Source organism: Salvelinus sp. IW2-2015, linkage group LG36, assembly GCF_002910315.2.
Source record: "Salvelinus sp. IW2-2015 linkage group LG36, ASM291031v2, whole genome shotgun sequence".
Classification (NCBI taxonomy): domain Eukaryota; kingdom Metazoa; phylum Chordata; class Actinopteri; order Salmoniformes; family Salmonidae; genus Salvelinus; species Salvelinus sp. IW2-2015.
The window spans coordinates 12,332,473-12,356,361 of NC_036875.1; the positions used below are offsets into that span (position 1 = coordinate 12,332,473).

General features: G+C 43.1%; 1 protein-coding gene across 1 annotated transcript; it reads right to left on the reverse strand.

The window, feature by feature from the left end:
* Nucleotides 1–2,281: 2,281 nt before the first annotated feature.
* On the reverse strand, nucleotides 2,282–11,471 carry LOC111959874 (N-chimaerin). Its single transcript, XM_023981709.2, has 7 exons — nucleotides 11,102–11,471; nucleotides 9,005–9,089; nucleotides 5,187–5,360; nucleotides 4,436–4,513; nucleotides 3,471–3,608; nucleotides 2,763–2,868; nucleotides 2,282–2,604 (listed from the first exon to the last, which is right to left on the reverse strand). The coding sequence occupies exons 1-7, from the start codon at nucleotides 11,354–11,356 to the stop codon at nucleotides 2,433–2,435; spliced, it is 1,008 nt and encodes a 335-aa protein (XP_023837477.1). The 5' UTR covers nucleotides 11,357–11,471; the 3' UTR covers nucleotides 2,282–2,432.
* Between the last annotated feature and the right edge of the window lie 12,418 nt (nucleotides 11,472–23,889).

Here is a 23,889-nt window from a genome sequence, read left to right on the forward strand (position 1 = left end):
ACCTAAAAGCGTAGTGTTTCCACAGTTACTACTGAGAACAATGGCAAAGCATTTAATGGGATTTCACATTAAATTAGGAGAGGCCAGCTGCTGTCATTCAGGATGGCTGTGGKTCTCCACCAGTAAACACTSCCCAGTAGGACCTCCAGTGGAAAGTGTCTGAAACTCAATCAGGACAAACACATKAACCAAAATAACAACAGTTTTTGTTCACTGCCAGTTTAAATGCAAGGGTAGAGTTTGATCTTATAATGAGCCGCTAGTGAAGAAGATAAGGCATGACAGGTTTTTGGAAATTGTGTGGAAAGAAATTGCTTGTGGGGTAATTAAACATAAAATGCATAAACCCCAAGGGACAATGTTTGCATACGTATCCAGCAATTAAAAATCTCCTGAATGCAGACAGGGCCGTGCCTAAAGGTATTGTGGGTTTTGTGTTCATCTCAGAGCGAATCAGTGTGATTGACGCATATTTGGAGGGGATGCTGCATACGGTCACGTGGGCCCTGGGCCGTCTATAGCACTGCCTGTCACTCTTAATATGCAGATTGAGAGGAACAGCCCCTTTTGTCAAGGTCATTTTGCAAGTACACGCAAATGTAGCATGCCATGTACCTCAATGACTGGTGTCTGGACACATTTACCATATTCTAAAATGAACACACATGGCACTAAATGCTTATTCAACAGCTTCATTGTTACTGGAACAATTTAGATGACTCAGAGAAAACAGGTTCATTTTCAGCAAGCAAGGTTTAATAAATTATCGTTTACATGCGCAAATTAAGTACAAAAATATTTAAAAAATAACAAACATTAAATGCACAAATGTAACAGTTTGAATGCAACACAGTTTTGACTGTCAGGCAAATGTAACAGAACATTTAAAGGTACACTGATTGTTTTCTGATTGAAAGAGGCTTTGCATTTCCCCTAAAAAATACTTCTAAAACAGCTGAAAAGGCAAAAAAGACAGGACCAGTCAAAGATAATTACAAAGGTTCAGAGAAGATACAGTAGTCTATTTCACATCCAGGTATACAATGCTTCACAAAAACAATTGCCCATTGGGCAACCGGGCAGGAGATACTGTAAATCTACATGACAAATAATAGCAGAGTAACTATAGCTAGGTTTCCATCCAATTGGTGACAGATTTTCATGCGAATATGCAAAAATACGCATAAAAACACTATGCGCATTTTCCCAYCAGAGATGTTTTTCCATCAAATTGACTTGTTGTGGATAAAAGGCTGTGTGTGATGATGTATTGCACATAAAAATACCTGCATGCTTTCCCTACRAGTCATAGTGGGAGGACCACACAACTTTAGTGGGAGGACCACACAACCACTCCAAGTTTACTTCGATATGATGGTTATTATATCAATATTTGCGCATAAAATTGTTTCCACCAACATTTCTCACATAATTAATTTTACCGACACGAAAAGGTCCCACCTTGTCTAGCGTATTTTGTTTTGTTGACATTTGGCAAGTTTACCGACAAATGATCTGTTTCCATCAGGCCTGTCATTAAATGTTTTATCCGACATGTACGTTACACGCATTAAAAGGTTGGATGGAAACCTGGTTAATGTTTCACAATATTTATCGCATGCTAGGTTACCGCTACAAAGCTACACAAAATAAAGACATGGCCAAGTCTGGTCCATCAGTGTTCTACACAAGCCCCGACAAAAATGGGGAGACAGACATGCAAGTTTAAGGTACATCCACACCCATTACAGGGGAGGAAAAAGTAAGGTTCAGCATTGCTTAACTGGGAGTGGAAACGGATGTATCACAAATGTAATTACAAAGATTCATATGTAATACAAATGCAATAGAAAAGTTCCTTCAAGTCTTTGCACAAAAAGTGTTTAGACAGCATCAAGCTGTTTTACAAAAAATCTGTCTCTTTCCTTCCTTATCTTAGCAGAATGGATGTGTCTGTTTTCAGAAGAGGATGTCTTCCTTATCTTAGCAGAATGGATGTGTCTGTTTTCAGAAGAGGATGTCTTCCTTATCTTAGCAGAATGGATGTGTCTGTTTTTCAGAAGAGGATGTCTTCCTTATCTTAGCAGATGGATGTGTCTGTTTTCAGAAGAGGATGTCTTCCTTATCTTAGCAGAATGGATGTGTCTGTTTTCAGAAGAGATGTCTTCCTTATCTTAGCAGGATGGATGTGTGTTTTCAGAAGAGGATGTTTTTCCTTATCTTAGCAGATGGATGTGTCTGTTTTCAGAAGAGGATGTCTTCCTTATCTTAGCAGGATGGATGTGTGTTTTCAGAAGAGGATGTCTTCCTTATCTTACCAGAATGGATGTGTCTGTTTTCAAGAAGATGTCTTCCTTATCTTAGCAGGATGGATGTGTCTGTTTTCAGAAGAGGATGTCTTCCTTATCTTAGCAGAATGGATGTGTTTGTTTTCAGAAGAGGATGTCTTCATTTTTGATGAGGAACTCCACCACCTGCGGTTGGTAGCGGATGTCGTTGAGTGCCGTCATGGCGTCCAGGTTGGGGGCACGCAGGAGAGTGGGCCCAAAAATAATGCCCAGGTTCTCTGCATTCATCAGATTGTCTTTCTCATTCAACGTTACCCTGAAGTAGAGACACATCAAGGACAGACAATTAACAGCTGAATGTTGAAAACCCATTGAAAATGAACATCTGAGCATTCAATTACAAATATGTCTCAGTTACACAAACATGATGTTACATATCACCAGGGTAGCGAATCGTTTTGTTGAGAAACTCACCTCTTTAAATGGGCCATGAGGTACCTCAGGGTTTCACTGTGTGCTGCAGGCAACAGTTCCAGAGCCTCACGGAAGGCCTTTAGCCGCTTCTCTGGGTCTTCCAGCTCTGAGAAGCAAACAGAAGAATGAGGTCAAAGCAGAGCGGCCACAAGACAGGCTCTCAGAACCTCTAAACATCCATGCTCAATGGTTCTCACTGAAACTATACACTAGCATGAACGATCAGAGTACAGTCAAGATACATTGTTGTTGAACTCCATATAACTGACTACCAAACAATAGTCATTTTCTAAAATGGAACCATAAGAACTTCAAACGTAAAGGAGGATCTGATGCTTATTTTATGTGGACTGCATGCAAGCACATTCTCCACTGAAATGCCCAGGAATGTAAACAGCAACACATAAACAGTGGAAATGCGGTAAAGCACAGCAATATAAATTTTAAAAGTCTCTATTTTGAAGAATCATCTTTGAGAACTCAAAAAGCTAAAGGAAGAGCAGGATAAATGTTCACTGAACACATCCATCATGCGTCATGGCTTTAATGTTGARGGATTTACATAACTCAACCACAGATATGAAAACGCACACCAATGGCATTTCTTCTTGCATGGTACATTTTCCATGGTGCTGGTGCGTGACTGAAACAATTATGCATCATTTTAACTGGCAGAGAAGAGAAAAAAGCTGCTTAGGTCGGACTCACTTGCAGTCTCGATGAACCTGGGGTAGGCGTCGTATGAGATGACAGGAATGGGTAAATCCCTGAGGTACAGTTTAAGTGCTCCCGTGATGATRTTGATATCTTCATAGGCATTGGCAGAGATGTCTGTCTTCTCACCATCTGTGAAGAGATATAACACATTGTTAGACATGAGGAAAGGACTGGTTGGATGTGCATAAGACACTGTTACAATTTTCTTGMTGATTGAACTCAAGGACATTGAGTTCAAGCAGCATGGCGTGCTTGCAGCGTAGTGTGAAGTGAAGAATAAAGGGCTTGTGTCACTGTGGGGGATGAAATCTAGGCTACTTCTCTGTTTTGACTGGCCTGGCCTGTTTTACTTTTCCCTCGGTTCTACATCCAGAGCAGGCCATGGCCTAATTCTGCTGAGGGTCTACATATCACAGTGTTGTGAGTTGGAATGACACTCTGTCATGTGTGATCTCCCACACACTGGTCTAGCTAAGATTTAGCCCATAGCTCCAGGGTTCCCCCCGGTCCATCTCTAAACTCATACTGTACTGGGCAGAGAATGAGGCAGACTATTTCTAACTGCCTCTTTAACTGTAATAGCCAAATGAAGTTGGAGGTAAATTACATTTCTACGGTAAATTACAYTTCGGTCAGCTACGGTTGTTGGACTCGTCTCATGATTTGCCATCCCCAGAGCTGGCCCCTGGCCCTGGCTAAACATCCTGTGACTGGACCGCGTCAGGACAAGCCGTGCTCTCCCAGATGGAGACTAATCCCTCCTCAAATGTGTCGCCTTCCCATTAATACTGCCTCTATAAACACATCGGAGTGTCAACATTTAACTCAAACATGACCTAAAACCATCACATTGAGCACACACGGAGGCGTTAAGAACTGATAAGGACGCTGCGAGAGGCACCCGAGGGGGTTGTTAACACCCRGACAGAACCATAGGATGTCAAAAGAAGACATACCTCTGTCAAATGTCGACTTGACATCTTCGACTGAATCGCTGAATCCAGATATTCTGTAGAGCCCTTCAGACTTCAGCCCTATGACAGAGGGATAGAGAGGTTTAATGACAAGTGCTGCATTTACATAACATAACATAGGACTGGAGTGGACATCCAACACGGATTCAACTCAAGAGCAGAATAAATACAGCCAAATTCACCTTCAGCGGTGACCTTGGGCAACAGAAAATGTCATTAAGCTCTTCCATATGGATGAGAAATTGAAAAGATCTACAATAGCACACAGGGAATAACATGGACAGATGCAAATAGTTTTCTGCATTATTGAGTAAAACGAATAAAAACATAAATCCAATATAGCATTAGTTACAGACATAGATTTACCRGGMTAGACAATGAGGTAGAAATGAGGCTTCTACATCGTTGAGTGATYCAACTGGAATGCAATCAACTGAAACACAGCAGCAGCAACACTACACAATCCTCCATTGTATACAATTGCCAGGCCTCCCATTGGCTCTCCACATCAAATGAATGGAAAGGACCAACATTAGAATCCTCCATYCTTCCATTCCTGTTACCTGCTCTTAATTGGGTGTGTGTACATGTGGTGATTGAAAAATGCATCCATCCATTACTGAAACACACAAAATATAACATTTCCTGAAAGGGAAAGAGGGAGCGCGATTTCCAAGAAGGGTGGGATTTCCAACTATTTCAATAGGGCCATGGCTATCTATCTTCTGCTCACCTCTTGATTCGATTTCCTGTATGCACATGTCCACCACCATGGGTCGCTTGGTGTTGTGAGCTTTCACCAGAGTTGTGAGCTCACAGCTGTATACTTTCTTGATGTGTTTCAGGTCTGGCACGCAGTTGCAGGGTACCATAGTGGAGCACTGCTTGTGGACRTTCAGGCCACAATCTGAAAGAAAAGAGGAAGAGGAGAGTCAGAATGGACAACCTAAGAGGGATGTCTTCTAATGATATAATTMCAATGATATCATCCAATGATATMTTCCAATGATATCATCCAATGATATATTCCAATGATATCTTCCAATGATATCCTCCAGAGAAAAAATAGATCAGAATTAACATTGAAGTGTACCATGAATAGTCTGCATCCCCCAGATTGTTAATTTCATTTTTTGTCGACTGGCTTGGTTTCGTTTTTGCTTGCTAAGGCCTAAATGCTCTTGATCAATATTTGGAGTCAGAATGTCATTGGACCACTGGAGAATTCTGTCCTGGCTGATGACTTCACTCTTTGGTCAGCTGCCAGGGGTGTTATTGGAGTCACCTTGAACACTGGAATGGAACACAGGTCCACAAACAATCCCTCATCCAGACGGCGTGCCATTCATGCATCAAAGTAAGTCATAACAAATTCAAAAAAGGTTGATCTTATATCTACCAAATTTATATCTACCAAATTTATATCTACCAAATGTATATCTACCAAATGTATTCTGGATTCTACTATGTGGCTTGGTTTGTTTTTAATCTGCACAAAAAATAAAAAATAAAAATGACCCAAACCTTCTAGACGTATTTTGTGACAGAGATTTGTATCACACCATGAACCTTATTTGTGTTCTTCTAAGCAGTGAATATGTAGTTTCAATGATCATCTCCAGTGCTTTTGTCTTCGGTGCTAGTGAGTGGGGCCTGAGGCGCAGCTGCCTGCATCAGATTCAGAACAGGTTTCACCTTGCAGGGAGCACAGCAGAGAGCCGACACAGCGACTCCTTCTTCGCTTTGTAACAGAGGCTTTTAGAGGGAATTAGAGGCGCACTGAAAACAATGTGGCCTGGAGGAGGGAGACTCAGGCYTGCACGCTCCATTCTCCTCCAGAATCTGGGGTCGCACACAATGGCCGTGCAGGCAGCGATTCAGCCGCTGCGGGCTACACTAGACCTAGTTTCCTAGACTTAAATGGGCCAGCTCCTTCAAGCTTTAAGCAGTTCTCTGCCTTCTCCCAGTTTGGAAGAGGAACTTTTGACAAAAWATTGTGCATTATAGTATTCCAACTACATCTCGAAATAAGCATTTTGTTCACAGATSTTTTTTTCTATGAATATATGGTGTTTCAGAGAGAAATATGTCATCATTGTTGCTCCTCAAATATCAAATCACACTTTTTTTGTTAAAGGCACAAAAAGACTACGATGTAGAGAAATAGCTACACATATTTTGATTAATATTGGCCCCAGAGAAATTTCAGCAGGCTTTATTCATATGCATTGATGCAGGAATGTAATTACCTTTAAGAGATGATTCTCTTAAGGGTATGAGACAGGCAGTGTAATAGAGGGCAGCCTCTCACCAGACACATGGCTGTTAAACTGGTGTTGTGCATGTGAACACACACACACACACACACACACACACACACACACACACACACACACACACACACACACACACACACACCACACACACCACACACACAACACACACACACACACAACCACAACACACCACACACCAACCACACACACACAACACACCACACACACACCACACACACAACACACACACACCCTGGTGGCCCCTGGGTTCCAGGTGGGGTGGGAAAGCCCAGAGGGAGCCTGCAGACAGACACTGCTTTACTGCACTGTCAGCTCTATCGCCATGGCGAGGAAAAGACACTCCACTGAGGATGAGCTCTGCCCTGATTTGGCTAAAAGGGTCTGACACTGGAGTGGGGTGAGGGGCTGGTCCCACTGGTGGCCAATCAACACATCATCATGTTGTCTAACCTTTACTGTGCCTGAGATCCCCAATGCTTCTCTATTTTACTATCTCTAATGGCAGCAGCATATAGACAAACACATTGTCCTGTTGCTAGTTATTCTATGTTGTTTTCCACCACGGGTAGAATGAGGATGAACAGAGACTGGGCTGTGTGACCTAGCTCTCTGGTTCTGCCTGCTGAATTTTAATGCGGGTGGAAATGGAGCTCCTTCCCAGCGCTCGGAGTCCCGCTCCTCATTAAAGAGACATGCCAGCTTTGTTTTTCTTCACTGGCATGATGGTATGACGCTGGGGGGGGGGGGCGTCCTCTGATGAGGAAATGTGGCACAACAAGCACTGGCAGGGGCTGACTTCCTGGCGCTCGCCCAAAAACACTTCACATATACAGAAAGAAAGGGGGAGCGYATTTTTGGAACGCAAATTCAAACATCGCATAAGACTTCACTGTCCTAGATTCTGGTCGCCATGGCTTTRGTCTAAAGGAATGAAAAATTATACGTACACGTTTCATCCGATTGTCAGCTGCTTTCTAAAGCAACGCATCAATTATTCATGGCGCGGCTCGCACAGATATAAGTGTAGGTCACTTTGTCCCATCAATAATACATTAAAAACAGACGTCAGTCTACGTTACGGCCTTATTCAGGAATGATGAACACCAGAAAACKACTGATTTCTAGAAAACCATGATAAAACATCTATGTTTCGATGTGCCTAAATGACAATACTCGAAATTGCAGTGCACTAGTTTTGCTCTCAAGCATATTCGCTAATCATTTCTAGAGATCAATAATATCGCAAAGCGTGCAAGCACTGCAGCAATATGATCTCATGAAAGCAGTTTTGCATGCTGCATTCATGGGTGCCCCACTTATGCTGCATTTTCTGTTGTTGTTATCCTAGCATCATGAAACCACTTATTATTGCCTAATATCCTGTGATAAAAACGCTGCAAAATCTTTTCAATACCTTAAATCAATAGAAAAATAACCCCTTAGATGGGARCAAAACAATTTCATGACTATACTGTACATTCAATGTAAATGGCTGCTACACAATATCAGATCGTTATTGTTCACAGTGCAGCAAAACCATTCAGCTAGTAACATCTGCCCTGATTGGATAGATAGGCCTAGGTGTACGCGTGTTTAAAAATGGGAATCTATTCCGAGACCATCAAGGGAGAATTTCAGCATGAATCCACAGAGGCATTCTCAACCCCCCACTTCTACTGCAACTGGAGCACAGAGAGAGGAAGCCAGTCTGAGTCTGGACGCCACTGTGCATTATGATAATGGGCTGATCAATATATAGACTGCATATAGAGTGCATATACGTCTGCCGTCGAGTGGAGAACAATTGCTTTGTCCATTATGTGGGAATATGGGAGCTGCATCAGTATAAAACAATAGCATTAAAGCTTGTCATTTGAACAGTGGCATAGTAACGCCATTAGCAAARCTCATCAACTGGACCTCTCATTCATTCGTACAGTACCACATCATTTTCTGTTAAAGCAAGGCATTCATGTTAGTGAGAAGTACTTATTACAGGAAATCCTCAATATTGAGTCCTCATTTTACTCCGTTGCACAACTCCTCTAATCTGTTCCCCAAATATTGGTGGGGATTTTAGATTAAGGGACTCAATATGACACCCACTTACACTCACATTAAAAACCAGGTTACCCACATACTGGGGTGAKAAAAACATCAGTCCKTTACATAAATAAAGAACAGCATGGTGTTAAGTAAAACCAGCAGCAGCTGTACAGTGGCTGTCTACTGTAAAGTATAGTACAGTACGTACCTGCACATTTGACTCCCTGAGCCGTCAGCCCCCACATGAAGTTGGCACAGTATTCACACCAGTGAGGTCCCCGGAACGTGTGGACCTGGAGGATAGAAAGAGAGACAAAGAGAGAGGATGGTAGTCAGATGCTGCAGTTATGTACCACATGGGTACCACACCTTCCCCAGGTTGCCCTGGAGACACCACAATGCTGGCGTCTTAAACTAGCCAGATTGTGTGTGTGTTGGAGATGAGGGGCGTTTAGAGCCCAGTCAAATCTGACAGGATGCCTAATCTACTCAAACTGTTAATGAGTGGCCAGGCTGAATAGGGGTGGTGGTGGAGAGCGGGGAGGATGGGTGGGCACTGTTGACACCGTGCCAGTGTGAGGGGGCATGCTGTCATGGAAATGTGCTACGGCAACGGGTTGCTCAAGCAAGGAAGGGAGCTCTCTCTCCGCCAGGTAACATAACAACAGCTCAGCCAATCAGGGGTGCCTGATCCAGACCTATTGGGAGGAGGCAGAGCGGGCTCCCTGTGAGGTGTTTTCCTACACGACAATGGGAATAATGGCCCTTTTATGTGAGGTGAGAAATACTAGGGCCATCACCAATACTGTGTGTTAACTCATTATGGGATCAGGGACAGCATGAGAGGATTAGCAGTAAAACAATTCATCACAGTAAAATGGTATCAAGTCTGTTGACCTGTGAGTTCATCAGACTATACTATTGGCAGGAAGGTTAGAATATATTTTGTGATTCATGGCTTCACAGGAAAATAAAACCTTATTCACTTGAGTATTTAAAGAGCTACTGTCTTTAAAATTCAACAAATCCCTTTGAAAACAACCCATGTGGCATTTTATTTTGACGTTTTTTTGTTGTTGCAGAGGATGTTTAAGTTGCGCAATTTTACATCTAACTAAGAGTGTTTGGTCCAGTATTTCTCAAGTGAAAAAATGTGTGACGTGTTGCCTTATGTAAACAAAGTCGGGCTGCTGGGCAGGTCTGTCTCACTGTCTTTGCTATTGGATAGAGAGCKATCACTGCAGCTGTTCACACCATGTTAGTGGGAAAATGAACATCGTCAAATCAAAGCCAACCGTCATTTATYCGTTGTTACATTATGTTCTAAACTCTGTTTTAAACAAGACCTTGTGACCAAAATTATCCTATTTACACTTTGTAGTCAATTTTGACACTAAAATAACTGTTTCTGACTCATATTGATGTCAMATTTTCAAAGAGATTCGTTGCTTTTTAAAGGCAGTCGCTCTTTACGTAGGAACAATGAAAATTTGAATRAATTCATACAATTTAGCACTGGTTGTTAAGTCTGGCTATTTGGTGATTTTTTTAAATCACATTTACATTTTTTTCATCATATTTTGTCATCATATCTTCAAAGAGATATCTTGGCTGTACAGGTTAGCGTGTACAAGGTTCAGGATAATTATTCATTAAAATGCTCTGTCATTAACTATTACACACTAACCATATCAGCTCAGATTGCTTCCTGTGGAGGAGGGAGCTTGAAACATTTGAGCTAAATGTGTGACAGACCCTTAAAATGGTGAAATGGAGCATTCAGCATGGACTGGCTGGCATAGTAATACATACATAAATAAGGAAGGAGGGAAGCAAGGAGAATGAGCTCTGTGAGTGTCAGCAGTTCGAGAGCCTTTGAGGGAATGTTTCTCCCCCAGCTCCCCACTTCATTAACTAACTTACCCAAACAGGCAGAGCAGAGCAAACCAGAGCAAGTCTGATGACTGGAGCCTAATGGGAATACCACTCATCCACTGTTTCCCCCCTTCATTGCCTAATCTCCCCATCTGGTACTCAAACCAACAACAGTGGACCACAGACCGCCCAACAGATTTCCTTTAGAAAAAGGCTCAGTGGAAAGACCCAACACAGTCCTGTTCTCTCATGCTTTCTCTCGCCCCATAACCCCCTGAACAGACATTCTGGTGGCCAACTGCCAGTATAGGAACCTAATACAAAAAAACGCCACCTGTCCACAACATGCTGAAATAGAAGCAATATTTCATAGTGGAACGGCATGAGGAAGAGATGCAACTGCTCTTCCTGTGGCAATTTTATGTCTCACCTTGAAGTTGTGGACTTTCTCGTACTTGGGCGGCAGGCTGTTATCCTTCAGTGCGGCTTTGCGGACCAGCGAGGTGAGCTGTGAATAGGCAAACAGTTTGAGAGGCTGCCAAATAGTGGCTGGAGGTTTCTGGGGTCCTGAGATCCTCATCCCCAGAGCAGCAGCCAGTATGTCCTGCTGGTTGGCCTCCTGCTTTGCCTTGTGCACCAAAGACTTCTCTCCCTTCCGGACCTCGTAAGACTCCCTGGATGGCATTCTGACACTCAGGTTGACCAAATCAGATGAACAAGCAGCAAGCCCTATAGAGCAGTCAAAAAAGTCAGAGGTCCTCTGGAGAAAAAAAAAGAAAAACGGGATGCTTAGAACTAGTCTAAACTATGTCATGTGAATTGCATTGCTCCAATTTGACAAGCCTAAACTTAGCGAAGAAACACAAAAATGGCAAAATCCAAAAAGTAGAAAGATGTGTCCTCCGTTAAATCCTCTCACAGGAGAGAGAGTTGGATGAACGGTGCTCCAACGACGAGAGTGTCAAGTCCTGTGATGGCTGGAGTTGGATAGAGAAGAGAAGAAGCCTTGGGTGCTTATGTGTTCCCTGGGAATATGCAGATGAGCTGATGTTGAGTTAATCCTCTCCTCCCTGTGTAGAGCAGATATATTCTCTCTGGAACACAGACAGCACAGTGTGTGTTCTGTGGATGGATGCTGCCAGCACTACCAGAGTGAGGGGGAAGAGGACGGGGGAAGGACCCAGTCACAACGGATTAGATGGATCACACTGGCCAATCAGAGCGAGGCAGGAGCCTGCTCACGCTTTATCATTGCCGTTTCCCCGCCCCCACAACCCCCCTCTAAGATCCAAAGCAGGAGAGCTTGTGTAGGAAGAGTCGGAGTGAGTGTGGGTTGATAATGAGTAATGAATGAGTCATGCATCATCACTGGGCTACTGCTGCCCACAGCTAATGACACCGGTGGGCCGTTGAAGAAAGTGCTATTTTCAAAATCTGGTTACCAACCATTTACTGTTCCAGGGACCACAGGGAAAACATAAGTAAACGTTTGAACCACATTTATTTTCTCAGAAAGAAATTCACAAAATATGAATAATTTTGTTGGATGCGCTGTGAAAAGGGAGAACTGATGCAAGGCCAGGTTTTCCCTTTGCAATAATCTGCCTTTAAGCCTATATTTCAGTCACCATGCAGACAACCCAGAGAGTTAACCCAGGTGTGCTCATTCCACACAATTACAAGCGCCTTAGGGTACATTTGAGATTTTTTTYYYCCTGGCTTCAAATACATAAACAGATTAAAGTAATAGGTAAATTAACAGAAATGTAAAATACAATTTGATCTACCTAAATTCCCTTGAAGAGCAAACAGGTTTTATTTTTCCAATATGGGCAATGGAAAAACACCATAATGCACAGAAACAGAATTACACTGAACAAATGTACATTTCTCTAATACCTAAATTCACAGATAGTCAAGTAATTAATGTAAAAGTTCAAAATTCACTGATGACTTTCATGACCTTTTCAAATTAACATCCTAGTTAAAATGGAAGAGAGATAAACATTAATTGAGCCTCTCATCTCAGTAGGATTCTGTCTGAAATTGTGCTCATTTGCTCTGTTACAGATGCCAGCACGGATGGTATGCTAATTCTGCATCACATATAGAGCACAGTTAAAGTGCTGTGTTGGGAATGATCTGAAACCTGCTACAATCCACACAGCGAGTCAAATGTGATTATACACCCCCATCCCAGAGGCTGATTTGGGCTCAGCTGTTAGAAAGCCATCTGAACAGAGACTGGAGGTGGAGCAGCCCAGTATGAGTCCACATAGATGAACACTTCATGCAATCAATATGGGAAGAGCTTATTGGCGGTTACTGTAGCCCCCAACAGAGAGAGATGGGAAAAAGGAGAGCTGCAAGAGACGCGCTCCACAAACAAACACTGGCTTTGAAGATCCCTGCAGGTATGATGGCATTCCATAACTGCTGTGTCCATAACTGAAAGGGATTTGGGCTGGACATGAAAGACATGAAACGTAGGCGTTCCAATGGAGCGCTCCTCTACCACGCTGTAGAACCCTCTTTCTTCAGGAGGGGTAGCTAGCTACCAGTGAGAGGCAGACAAATTGTAGCCAAAGCCTTTCATATGCATCCGTCTCCCCTCACAGACCCTGGGTGCTTTAGGAAGCTGTGCAGAGTAATTGTGTTTCCTGCTGTTACGTGTGGAGCGAGCATCTGATACCCAGGATGTGGCTTTCTTTACTTTGAATGCTCCTCTAATTGACACTGATTGATTGGACTCGTTTCTCAAAGATGTCCCAAGCTGGGCCTCTTGAAGAAAGGATGAATGCAAAAGCAGCTCACTTAATACCTTTTGCTTTTCCATCTAGACACGTGTCCATCTGGACACGTCTAAGGCACGTGGGTTCATTTGTCGCCGTTTGCAGTTTCCATGTCTCTGATGATGTTTTTGATGTGGTCTAAACAAGATTTCTTCACAACCATCCAACAACAAGAATTTTGTGTGGAGTCTAGAAATACTGTACATTTCACTCGAATACACCATTTATTTCTGTTGCATTAAAATTCAGTTGGAATTTCTGTTGCACTAATACACATTTTACAGACAGACATGTTTCTAATATTATCTTTCATAATAGTATCTTTAAAAAATGAGGGTAGGCTAAACCATTTGTGAGTTGGGATAGAGGTTAAGTAATGACAGTCGTCTGTGGCGGACAGCGAGGTTGTTATATAAGGTAATGTTCTCTTAATGCGCCTCTCTGACCTAGCATCATCACAAATGGGCCACTATTACACTCTAAATGTGCCTAAGTGTGCTCTTAAAAAGGTATTACTGTATGTAAATGAGGAGGAGTGGTACTGGCAGCAGCAGGATGGATGCACAATCGAAGGCTGATATGAGGCTGAAGCTGAGAGGACACTGGTACGTCTCTACTCAGCCTTGGCAGAATGATAGTGGATTCTGAGAGGTCAGTAGATTGATCCCAGAATAACTAGGGCTGTCCAGAACTGGCCAAATATCCAAGATTATATATATAAAAAAAAGAATCAGAAAGAGGAGGCTCAACATAAAAAGCAGGTCCTAACAACCATAAGGAGAGAGTGCATGTYTGAGTCCACTGTTCTCCATACAGGGTTTCAAACAGAGCTGTACCACTCCAAACTGGGGGTTAGAAAACACCAAGCAAATGGAAACAATGGAGGGGGGATCATTCCTTGTTTTAATAATGAATGTCTTCATTAGGAACTGTGATGGCTGGAATCAACTATGGCCTAATGGCTAATGGACTGAGGCACATGAGAATGCAAGCTGTGCGAGAGAACAATCCACCGATCAATACAACGGAACCATCCCTACTGTACCTATGCGTACGCATCCCCATTATGCATCTGCACCCCCCCCACATGCTTCCATAGAGGGGAACACAGTTCAGTATTGATATCATTACAGCTGTGGCTTGGGGAACCTTTCCCCCAAGGGTGGTACTGTGGCTGAAAATTGCTGCATTTTCTGCTTGCCTTGCAAAAACGAGAAACCATTTACACCATGTTTTTCCAGGACAAATAGATGACCTGGCTGTGAATGTGGCTGTTGCCTCGACAGTGATGCATGGTATGTTGCTACCACACTTTGCCATYCACAGTGGATTCCGCAMAGCAAGGTTATACAAGGRCACATCCATGTGGCTTATGGGATGCATAGGTATTGCACTGAGTGTTAACCCACATTGCACTGGTGTGTGGGGTTTAGGGATATCTCTTACCTGAACAAATGATGACCTCACATCAACTCGAAACACATATAAGAGAAACTATTCCAGTCAGTCATTTAAATGTATATAATTGAGAGGAGTTTATAACCAACAACTGTRTACTTAGACTGACCATTCTCTGGTCAAAAGTCTACTATGTCCTGCATAAAATACTRACTTCATCCAGGAAATAGCATAACCTTAGAACATTGATGCTCTGTCTCTGAACAGCTGATGATGATCAGCATACRCTAGCAACATTCATCTTCTCAAGCAATCAAAAGAAATCAAATATATTGTCCACAAATGTTAACTTATCCAATCCGAGTCATCAGATCCTCTTCAGCCTTGGGATTAATCTTCATGACCGATGAAGGATAGCAGGGATTACAGAGGGCGTTGTTTGAGACGCTCACAGAGCACACATTACAGTACGATACGGTACATACTAGCCTTCTATTAACCTGCCTTCACTGCGGCCACTCTGTCCATCACTCTCAGCGTTCCGCGGTTATGCAACTGTGCTGCTGCCTGTATAACACTCCCCCGCATGACCAGAGAGAAGCCCTTAAAGCAGCTCCCTCCAAGGAAACACATTAAAGTTAAAAGGAATGTTCATAACCAATAGTGCTTCCGTAGGCGGTTTTGCCATTTTCACACAGAGACAAGATGTGCATTAAATTGTAAAGAATATAGAGCACATCAGAGAGCTCACCAACTCAAASCTAGGAAGGGACATGATAAATCGCTGTTAAAATTATACGTTAGGTTATGAGTTCACATTCTCTAGATATTGCTCAAACAAAGATGCCTTTCAAAATGTATGAAATGAAGAAAAAAATGGTCTATTGAAATGGCCATAACCTGTGCTGAGATGTCTGACTGGTTTGTCTGTAAAGTACAGGACATAAATCTGTACTGTACTGGCCATGATTTGGTTTATCATTGGTTGGCTGTAACAACATCTGTTCAGGAGTACAAGGTTCCCAAGGGAACAGCATTGTTGTTTCTTCACTTCCTCCACACACCAGCCCTTATCTGGTTGCCTGAAATAAGCCCGCCAGTCCCGCGAGGGGACAAAGTTAATGTACGCTTTGGAGCTAATGTCTGAATAATTCAATCTGTGTATTCCATACACCGAATGGATATTACATCCTGACCAAGAGAAACACTTGAGTGAATTTTTACAGTGCAAGTGTCCCTCGCATCATTACCTATTCAAAGACGTCAGCACATTAAATATTAGTCCCGTTATAACTATGATATGCAACAAATAAGCAATCCACCATAAGCATACAGCTAGCATTGTCCGTTGCTGTACGTGGGAGGCAGTKCCCCAACCAACAGACACCAGGCCAGGAATATCAAATGCAGATGGACAAATACCAGACTTGCTGGTGAACATCTGGTCATCTCATGTCTCAGGATGATGATGTCTCCATGTTGTCTGGTTGTTAGCATATCAAAGGCGGAATAGCGACCAGCTACATTAAGACACCGTAAGGAGAAAAAAACACACCGACGTGTTTAAGAAAACACATTGAGCATCGAGAGATAAGAACATCTGGTGAAGGGAATAGAGGGTTGAGTTAGAAAGATGGCACAGAAAGGCAATATTTCACAGCAGGCCAACTCTTCCTGAGAAGTCTTTTTTTGATTTTACTAAGACGTCATTTTTCTCCATGGTGGCCGATAGATAGCAGCAAATAAGCCGTATGGAATTTCCTGGACCAAACTCTTGTCTCTCAATTGTATTCAGAGCCATTTGCAATTGTCAGTTWCTACATAATCAACATGTGGACTGATAAACAAGGACAATCTCTCCACTGAGTAATTCAGTTGACCTGCTCTTCCCTGGCTGACAGTCAATAATTGTGAGAGAATTATATTTTCCTCAAACTGTTTATTGGGAGCCAGGGCTCATTTACTGTCCTCGTCTCCACTGGAGGGGTACACAACCCTGTGACACAACCACTTACACACACTGGCTTGGCCTGGGAGTTTTGTGATCTGCCTCACAGTATGATTTAGAGTTGTGCCTGGAGTCATTGCAATCCTGCATGATTCGAAGTTAACAAAACATGTATTCATGTGTAACAGTTTAGACAATAACTTGTATTGCACAACTAAATGGCTATCCCTTATGCCTYGTCGTTTTTACATAACAGCACACATAACTTATATTGAAATACTTCAGAGGTATATAAGGATCACAACATGCTTTATACCTAATGGGGATAAATAACAATTGCTGGTTTTGTTGGTTTCATTCTGCACAGGGATTGAACAAATTCACTTTTTTATTCTGACCATAAAACCAATGCTGCTCTCTCACTTTTCCAATTTCCTGAAACATGGTTCCAGTTTATGGGTAAAGAGAAAGGCTTTCTAATGAATACCATTTCTCTCAGTCCTGGGGAGCAACTGTGCTGTGGTTAAACCAGCGTGGAGCCACACAGGAGAGCATGCCTCTGTACCTTTATGATTTTGACCTCACAAACACAGACCCCCACAATACTGAGAATACAACACAGCTGCCTTAACATTCCAACATGGGTCAGAGTTGATGACGAGAGGTCAGGCTGGAGCCCCTCCTTTATATAAAACCASGAGAGACAATAGCCTCTGCTGCTGTGCTATGCAGAAAAACAGAAATCTAGTCTGTGTGGTAAGAAWGACTAGGATGGACACACCTAATCCCCTGTTAATGATTTTCTGGTCAGAACTTGGTGACAGTTGGTTTGTTTGCAACAGGCTATATTTTTAATAACCGTGTGACAATATCAGTGTGTACACTACAGAGCCACAGTCCCGGCCTGACARAACTGTCAGAAGATACAGTCTTTGATATGAGGATTTTCATTTCTAATTACAAGGGCTTTAAGATGTTAGACCTTCCCGGAAACATAACAGCTTTCTGGTCTACCCAGTCCACCTTGTGGGAGCAAACCCACAGAGGCCATTTCATTTACACAGAAGCTTCAACAGAACATCCATATCCTCCCACACTTACCTTCAACCACCTCACATGATCTGTGCCCCACAACAAGAATTCAAATCAAATCACATTTATTTATATAGCCCTTCTTAGATCAGCTGATATCTCAAAGTGCTGTACAGAAACCCAGCCTAAAACCCCAAAAAGCAAGCAATGCAGGTGTAGAAGCACGGTGGCTAGGAAAAACTCACTAGAAAAGCCAAAACCTAGGAAGAAACCTAGAGAGGAACCAGGCTATGAGGGGTGGCCAGTCCATGGAAAACATCCAAAGCAATGTACCCCGTGAATTCCAATATCCAGGCCCTCACAATATTGCACCTCTGAACATCAGAAATCTTGTATAATTAGATTATATACACTCTTTCTCCATTTTTTAAATTTAACCTAGTTATTTAACTAGGCAAGTCAGGTAAGAACAAATTCTTACTTACAATGACAGCCTACCCCGGCCAAACCCAGACGACACTGGGACAATTGTGCGCTGCCAATCACAGCCAGATGTGATACAGCCTGGATTCAAACCAGGGACTGTAATGATGCCTCTTGCACTGAGATGCAGTGCAGTAACCGCTGCGCCACTCGGGAGYCCATTAGGCATATGGTTTTTCAGTTACTGCCTARTCACAGCTGCAAAAGTCCCACATCTAAGAATAATGATATAGGCACCAGTTAGCTATTAAATGGTTAAATTCAAGATTAAAAATGAACATCTCCAATAAGATTAAATGCAAATATTGCTGACACCAGGGGGATATTTCCATGTCTCTAAAAGGTCTAATGATTTYTTGAAGCAAACACAAATGACCCATCACTTAATGTAATGAGTGAATGTTAAAACAGTGATTACTGTGTCTTTGTTTCACTGATTAATTCATTGGCCGACACCAGACGTGAATATGAACAGCTGCATGTCTTCTCATCAATTGGAACAATCCAGACTAGATTACAATCTTGACCACAGACTGGAGTTGGGGAAGACAACTGGTACATTTACGAGCCTATACAAAAAGGACTAACCTCCCTTACTGTCCTCGTCAGTTAAACTACGGTTTTAGCCACAATTAATTCTTCCTTATAAACATAGGAATCTGCAGTGTGCAAAATGTAAATGCTTATTTACCATATTGATATTGATACTTGCCATGATCGGGATCGCTGTGTGCCGATCCCAGGAGGCGCTCTGCAGATGCATTCTATACACTCTAGTAATTAGTCATCCAAGCACACAATTGAAAACCAGCTGCAATGAACTAGACATTGTTGCAACAATCGCTAAGATTAACAACACTGATTCTAAACTGATTCTAAAATGTGTGCAGTAATGAAGACAAGTGAAGCAAAGACAGCGATACCACTTGGAGTTGATAAAATGACAAACAAATAGAGTTGCAGGACCTATAGAGAGGAGAGGCTTTAGACAAAAGCAACAGTTACACAACATAGAAAATATGATAAATAATGTATAACATCCTGACCTCCTCAGATCTTGAAGTGGTAGACACACATGACTACTTTCTGATAGAAGAAGAGAAACCACCACAGAGTGACTGGTTTGCTTGTGACTTGTTATTGTCATGAGAAAKCCATTCATCTTTTAGCCTCACCGTCTCAGAGTCAGTCGATGCCAGCAGAAGCTTACTGAATAGGGTGTTGGAAGTCTTTTTTTGACGTCGCTTAAAACAAAAGAGCTACTCAAAGGACAGATTGTCACAGGGCAAATTAACCAAATTCTCACGTTAGGGACATATACACGGTAAAAATGTTACATCGCTGCAACCAACTCAGCAGGAACAGGTCAGTTCTGTTATTGCATGTCAACGTGTACATTATACAATAAATAACTAGCCTATACTCAGTGCATACAGATAACATTCAAAGCAATCTTCATTTTATCCAACAAATAGGTGTATGTATAAACACTAAACGGTATGATGCTAAAATGTTAGAACCAGGAAAGGGACATTTAAAGGCCAGAAAAATTTGCCTTTTCCTAAATTCATTAGTGTTAAGTAAGAGGGAGCACGTACAGTAGAACAGCATGTTAAGGGGGGGGGGGGGGGGGGRKRAMAAMAAWGAGGGCATGGAGCATGGATCAAGACAGCAGTCCTCACTCTCCATTTGTGGAGACATACAGCACTGCTAGGGTCTCAAACTTCTGTGGTAYATTTCCTCATAGTATTGTATCCAATGTCTGGGCTCTAGTGTGAACCCCATAACACAGTCTGGGAGCAGGAAAAACATACCCCAGACTTTACAAGAGGCACTTTATTTGAACAGTGTGTCATATTGAAATCAAGTCTATTTTTTCAAATGAGCCCCGCACAACACACACATCAATAAAAAAAACAATAAAATACTAATTTACAAAACATGAACATAAAAAAAAACACAAACTTGACTTAGAGATTTCCCCACTAATGTTTTACATTCCCTAAATGGCTAGAGGCATTCAAGCCTCTGAGCCCCCCTTGCAACACATTCAAACCTGAGCATCCACTGCAACACATTCAAGCCTGAGCATCCACTGCAACACATTCAAGCCTGAGCATCCATTGCAACACATTCAAGCCTGAGCCTCCTATGTAACACATTCAAGCCTGAGCCTCCCATGCAACACATTCAAGCCTGAGCCTCCCCTGCAACACATTCATGCCTGAGCCTCCCCTGCAACACATTCATGCCTGAGCCTCCCCTGCAACACATTCGTGCCTGAGCCTCCCCTGCAACATATTCAAGCGTGAGCCTCCCCAGCAACAGATTCAAGCCTGAGCATCCACTGCAACACATTCAAGCCTGAGCTTCAAGCCAATGCAAAATATTCAAGCTTGAGCCTCCCCTGCAACAGATTCAGTCTTAAGCCTCCCATGCAACACACTCGATCCTAAACAACCCATGCAACACATTCAAGCCTGAGCCTCCCCTGCAACACATTCAAGCCTGAGCCTCCCCTGCAACACATTCAAGCCTGAGCCTCCCCTGCAACACATTCAATCTTAAGCCTCCCATGCAACACATTCAATCCTAAGCCTCCCATGCAACACATTCAAGCCTAAGCCTCCTCCGCCACACATTCAAGCCTGAGCCTCCATTGCAACACATTCCATCCTGAGCTCCCCCTGCTACACATTCAATATTAAGCCTCCCATGCAACACATTCAATCTTAAGCTTCCCATGCAACACATTTAAGCCTAAGCCTCAACTGCAACACATTCAAGCCTGAGCCTCCCATGCAACACATTTAATATTAAAGAATCCCCTGCAACACAATCAATATTAAGCCTCCCATGCAACACATTCAATCTTAAGCCTCCATTGCAACACATTCAAGCCTAAGCCTCCCCTGCAACACATTCAATCTTAAGCCTCCCATGCAACACATTTAAGCCTTATCCTCAACTGCAACCCATTCAAGCCTGAGCCTCCTGTGCAACACATTCAAGCCTGAGCCTCATGCAACACATTCAAGCCTGAGCCCCCCCTGCAACACATTCAAGCCTGAGCCTCTCATGCAACCCATTCAAGCATGAGCCTCCCCTGCAACACATTCAAGTTTAAGCCTCACATGCAGCACATTCAAGCCTCCCATGCAACACACTCAATCTGAAGCCTCCCATGCAACACATTCGATCCTAAGCCTCCACTTCAACACATTTAATATTAAGCCTCCCACGCAACACATTCTATGCTAAGCCTCCCATGCAACACATTCAAGCCTGAGCCTCCCCTGCAACACATTGAAGCCTGAGCCTCCCATGCAACACATTCAATCTTAATCCTCCCATGTAACACATTTAAGCCTCCCCTGCAACACATTCAAGCCTGAGCCTTCCCTGCAACACATTCAATATTAAGCCTCCCATGCAACACATTCAAGCCGGAGACACTCCTGCAACACATTCGATCCTAAGCCTCCCCTGCAACACATTCGATCCTAAGCCTCCCCTGCAAGAAATTCAAGCCTAAGCCTACCCTGCAACATATTCGATCCTAAGCCTCCCCTGCAACACATTCAAGCCTCCCATGCAAAACATTCAATTCTAAGCCTCCCATGCAACACATTCAAGCCTGAGACACTCCTGCAACACATTCGATCCTAAGCCTCCCCTTCAACACATTCAAGCCTGAGCCTCCCCTGCAACAAATTCAAGCCTGAGCCTCCCATGCAACACAATCGATCCTAAGCCTCCCGTGCAACACATTCAAGCCTGAGCCTCCCCTGCAACACATTCTATGCTAAGCCTCCAATGCAACACATTCAAGCCTGAGCCTCCCCTGCAAAACATTCAAGCCTGAGCCTCCCCTGCAAAACATTCAAGCCTGAGCCTCCCTGCAACACATTCAATTTGAAGCCTCCCATATAACACATTCAATCGTATACCTCCCATGCAACACATTCAAGCCTCCCCTGAAACACATTCATGCCTGAGCCTCCCCAGCAACACATTCTAGCCTGAGCCTCCCCTGTAACACATACATGCCTGAGCCTCCCCTGCAACACATTCAACCATGAGCCTCCCCTGCAACACATTCATGTCTGTGCCTCCCATGCAACACATTCAAGCCTGAGCTTCCCCTGCAACACATTCAAGCCTGAGTCTCCCCTGCAACACATTCAAGCCTCAGTCTCCCATGCAACACATTCAAGCCTCCCATGCAACACATTCAGGCCTAAGCCTCCCCTGCAACACATTCTACATTTGTGGAGCAAAAACCCAAAGCAGCTCTCCCTAAATAGGAAGCCACCCTTGGAACCACTAGCACTATCCAATCTTGTGCTCTTGTACAGTATTCTATTGTTTTGACCTTGACTAGTGTCGTCAGATACATTGGAAGTTTCTGCAGGAGCGCTTTGTAAAGAAACAAAAGGTAACGCTGCTCTCTTACATACAGAGGCCCAACACACCTTTTGATACAATACACAATGGTGAGTTCTAAAACGATCACCAGTAAAGAATCTAAGGGCACAATGGAAAAAAAGCATCTAGAGGTTTAAGTGTGGAAGCTGCTGCGTGCATACAGATTATATCTCCGTAATGTTGTCGTCTTAGGTCTCTCTTGTTGTGATGTGTGTGTAATTTTAATCCCCGTCCCCGCAGGCAGCCTTTTGCCATCTGGTAGGCCGTCATTGTAAATAAGAATTTGTTCTTAACTGGCTTGCCTAGTTTAATAAAGGTTAAATAAATTAATAAATCAYCWAAAACAGACATAAAAGTGGCYTGRACAACTTCCTTTCTAGTATCAAACGACAGACATGCTCTATTTCTGTAAAATAATCACATTTTGATCTTCAATTTCTTTACCAGCTGAGTAACATGCATTTTAAATGCCAGTTTATCATCTAGCCAGATACCAAGATATTTATAAGAGGGAACTCATTCAATTTCTGTTCCGTTTGAAGTTCACTTAAGTTTAAGTTATGGGACCTAGAAAATAGCATGTATTTTGTTTTGTTTGTATTAAGTACTAACTGAAGGGCCTACCAAGTGGTGCAGCAGTCTAATGCACTATATCACAGTGCTAGAAGCATCACTACAAACGCGGGTTCGATCCCGGGCTGTGTCACAAMCGGCCRTGATCGGGAGTCCCATAGGGYGGCGCACAATTGGCCCAGCGTCGTCCGGGTTAGGGGATTGTTTGGCCGGAGAGGCTTTACTTGGCTCATCGCGCTCTAGCGACTCCTTGTGGAGGGCCTGGCGCCTGCAGGCTGACCTCGGTCATCAGTTGAACAATGTTGTCTCCGACACAATGGTGCGGCTGGCTTCCGGGTTAAGTGGGCGGGTATTAAGGAGCGTAGWTAGGCGGGTCATGTTTCGGAGGACGCATGACTCAACCTTCGCCGCCCGTGCCCATRGGGGAGTTGCAGCAATGAGACAAGATCTAAATTGGGGAGAAAAAGGGAGTAAAATACAAAAAGATCCAAGAGTGACTTCTGTAGTGCTTGGAAATCAGTCTGTGAATGTGAAAAGGCTTGGTTTACAGATGGTACAACAGAG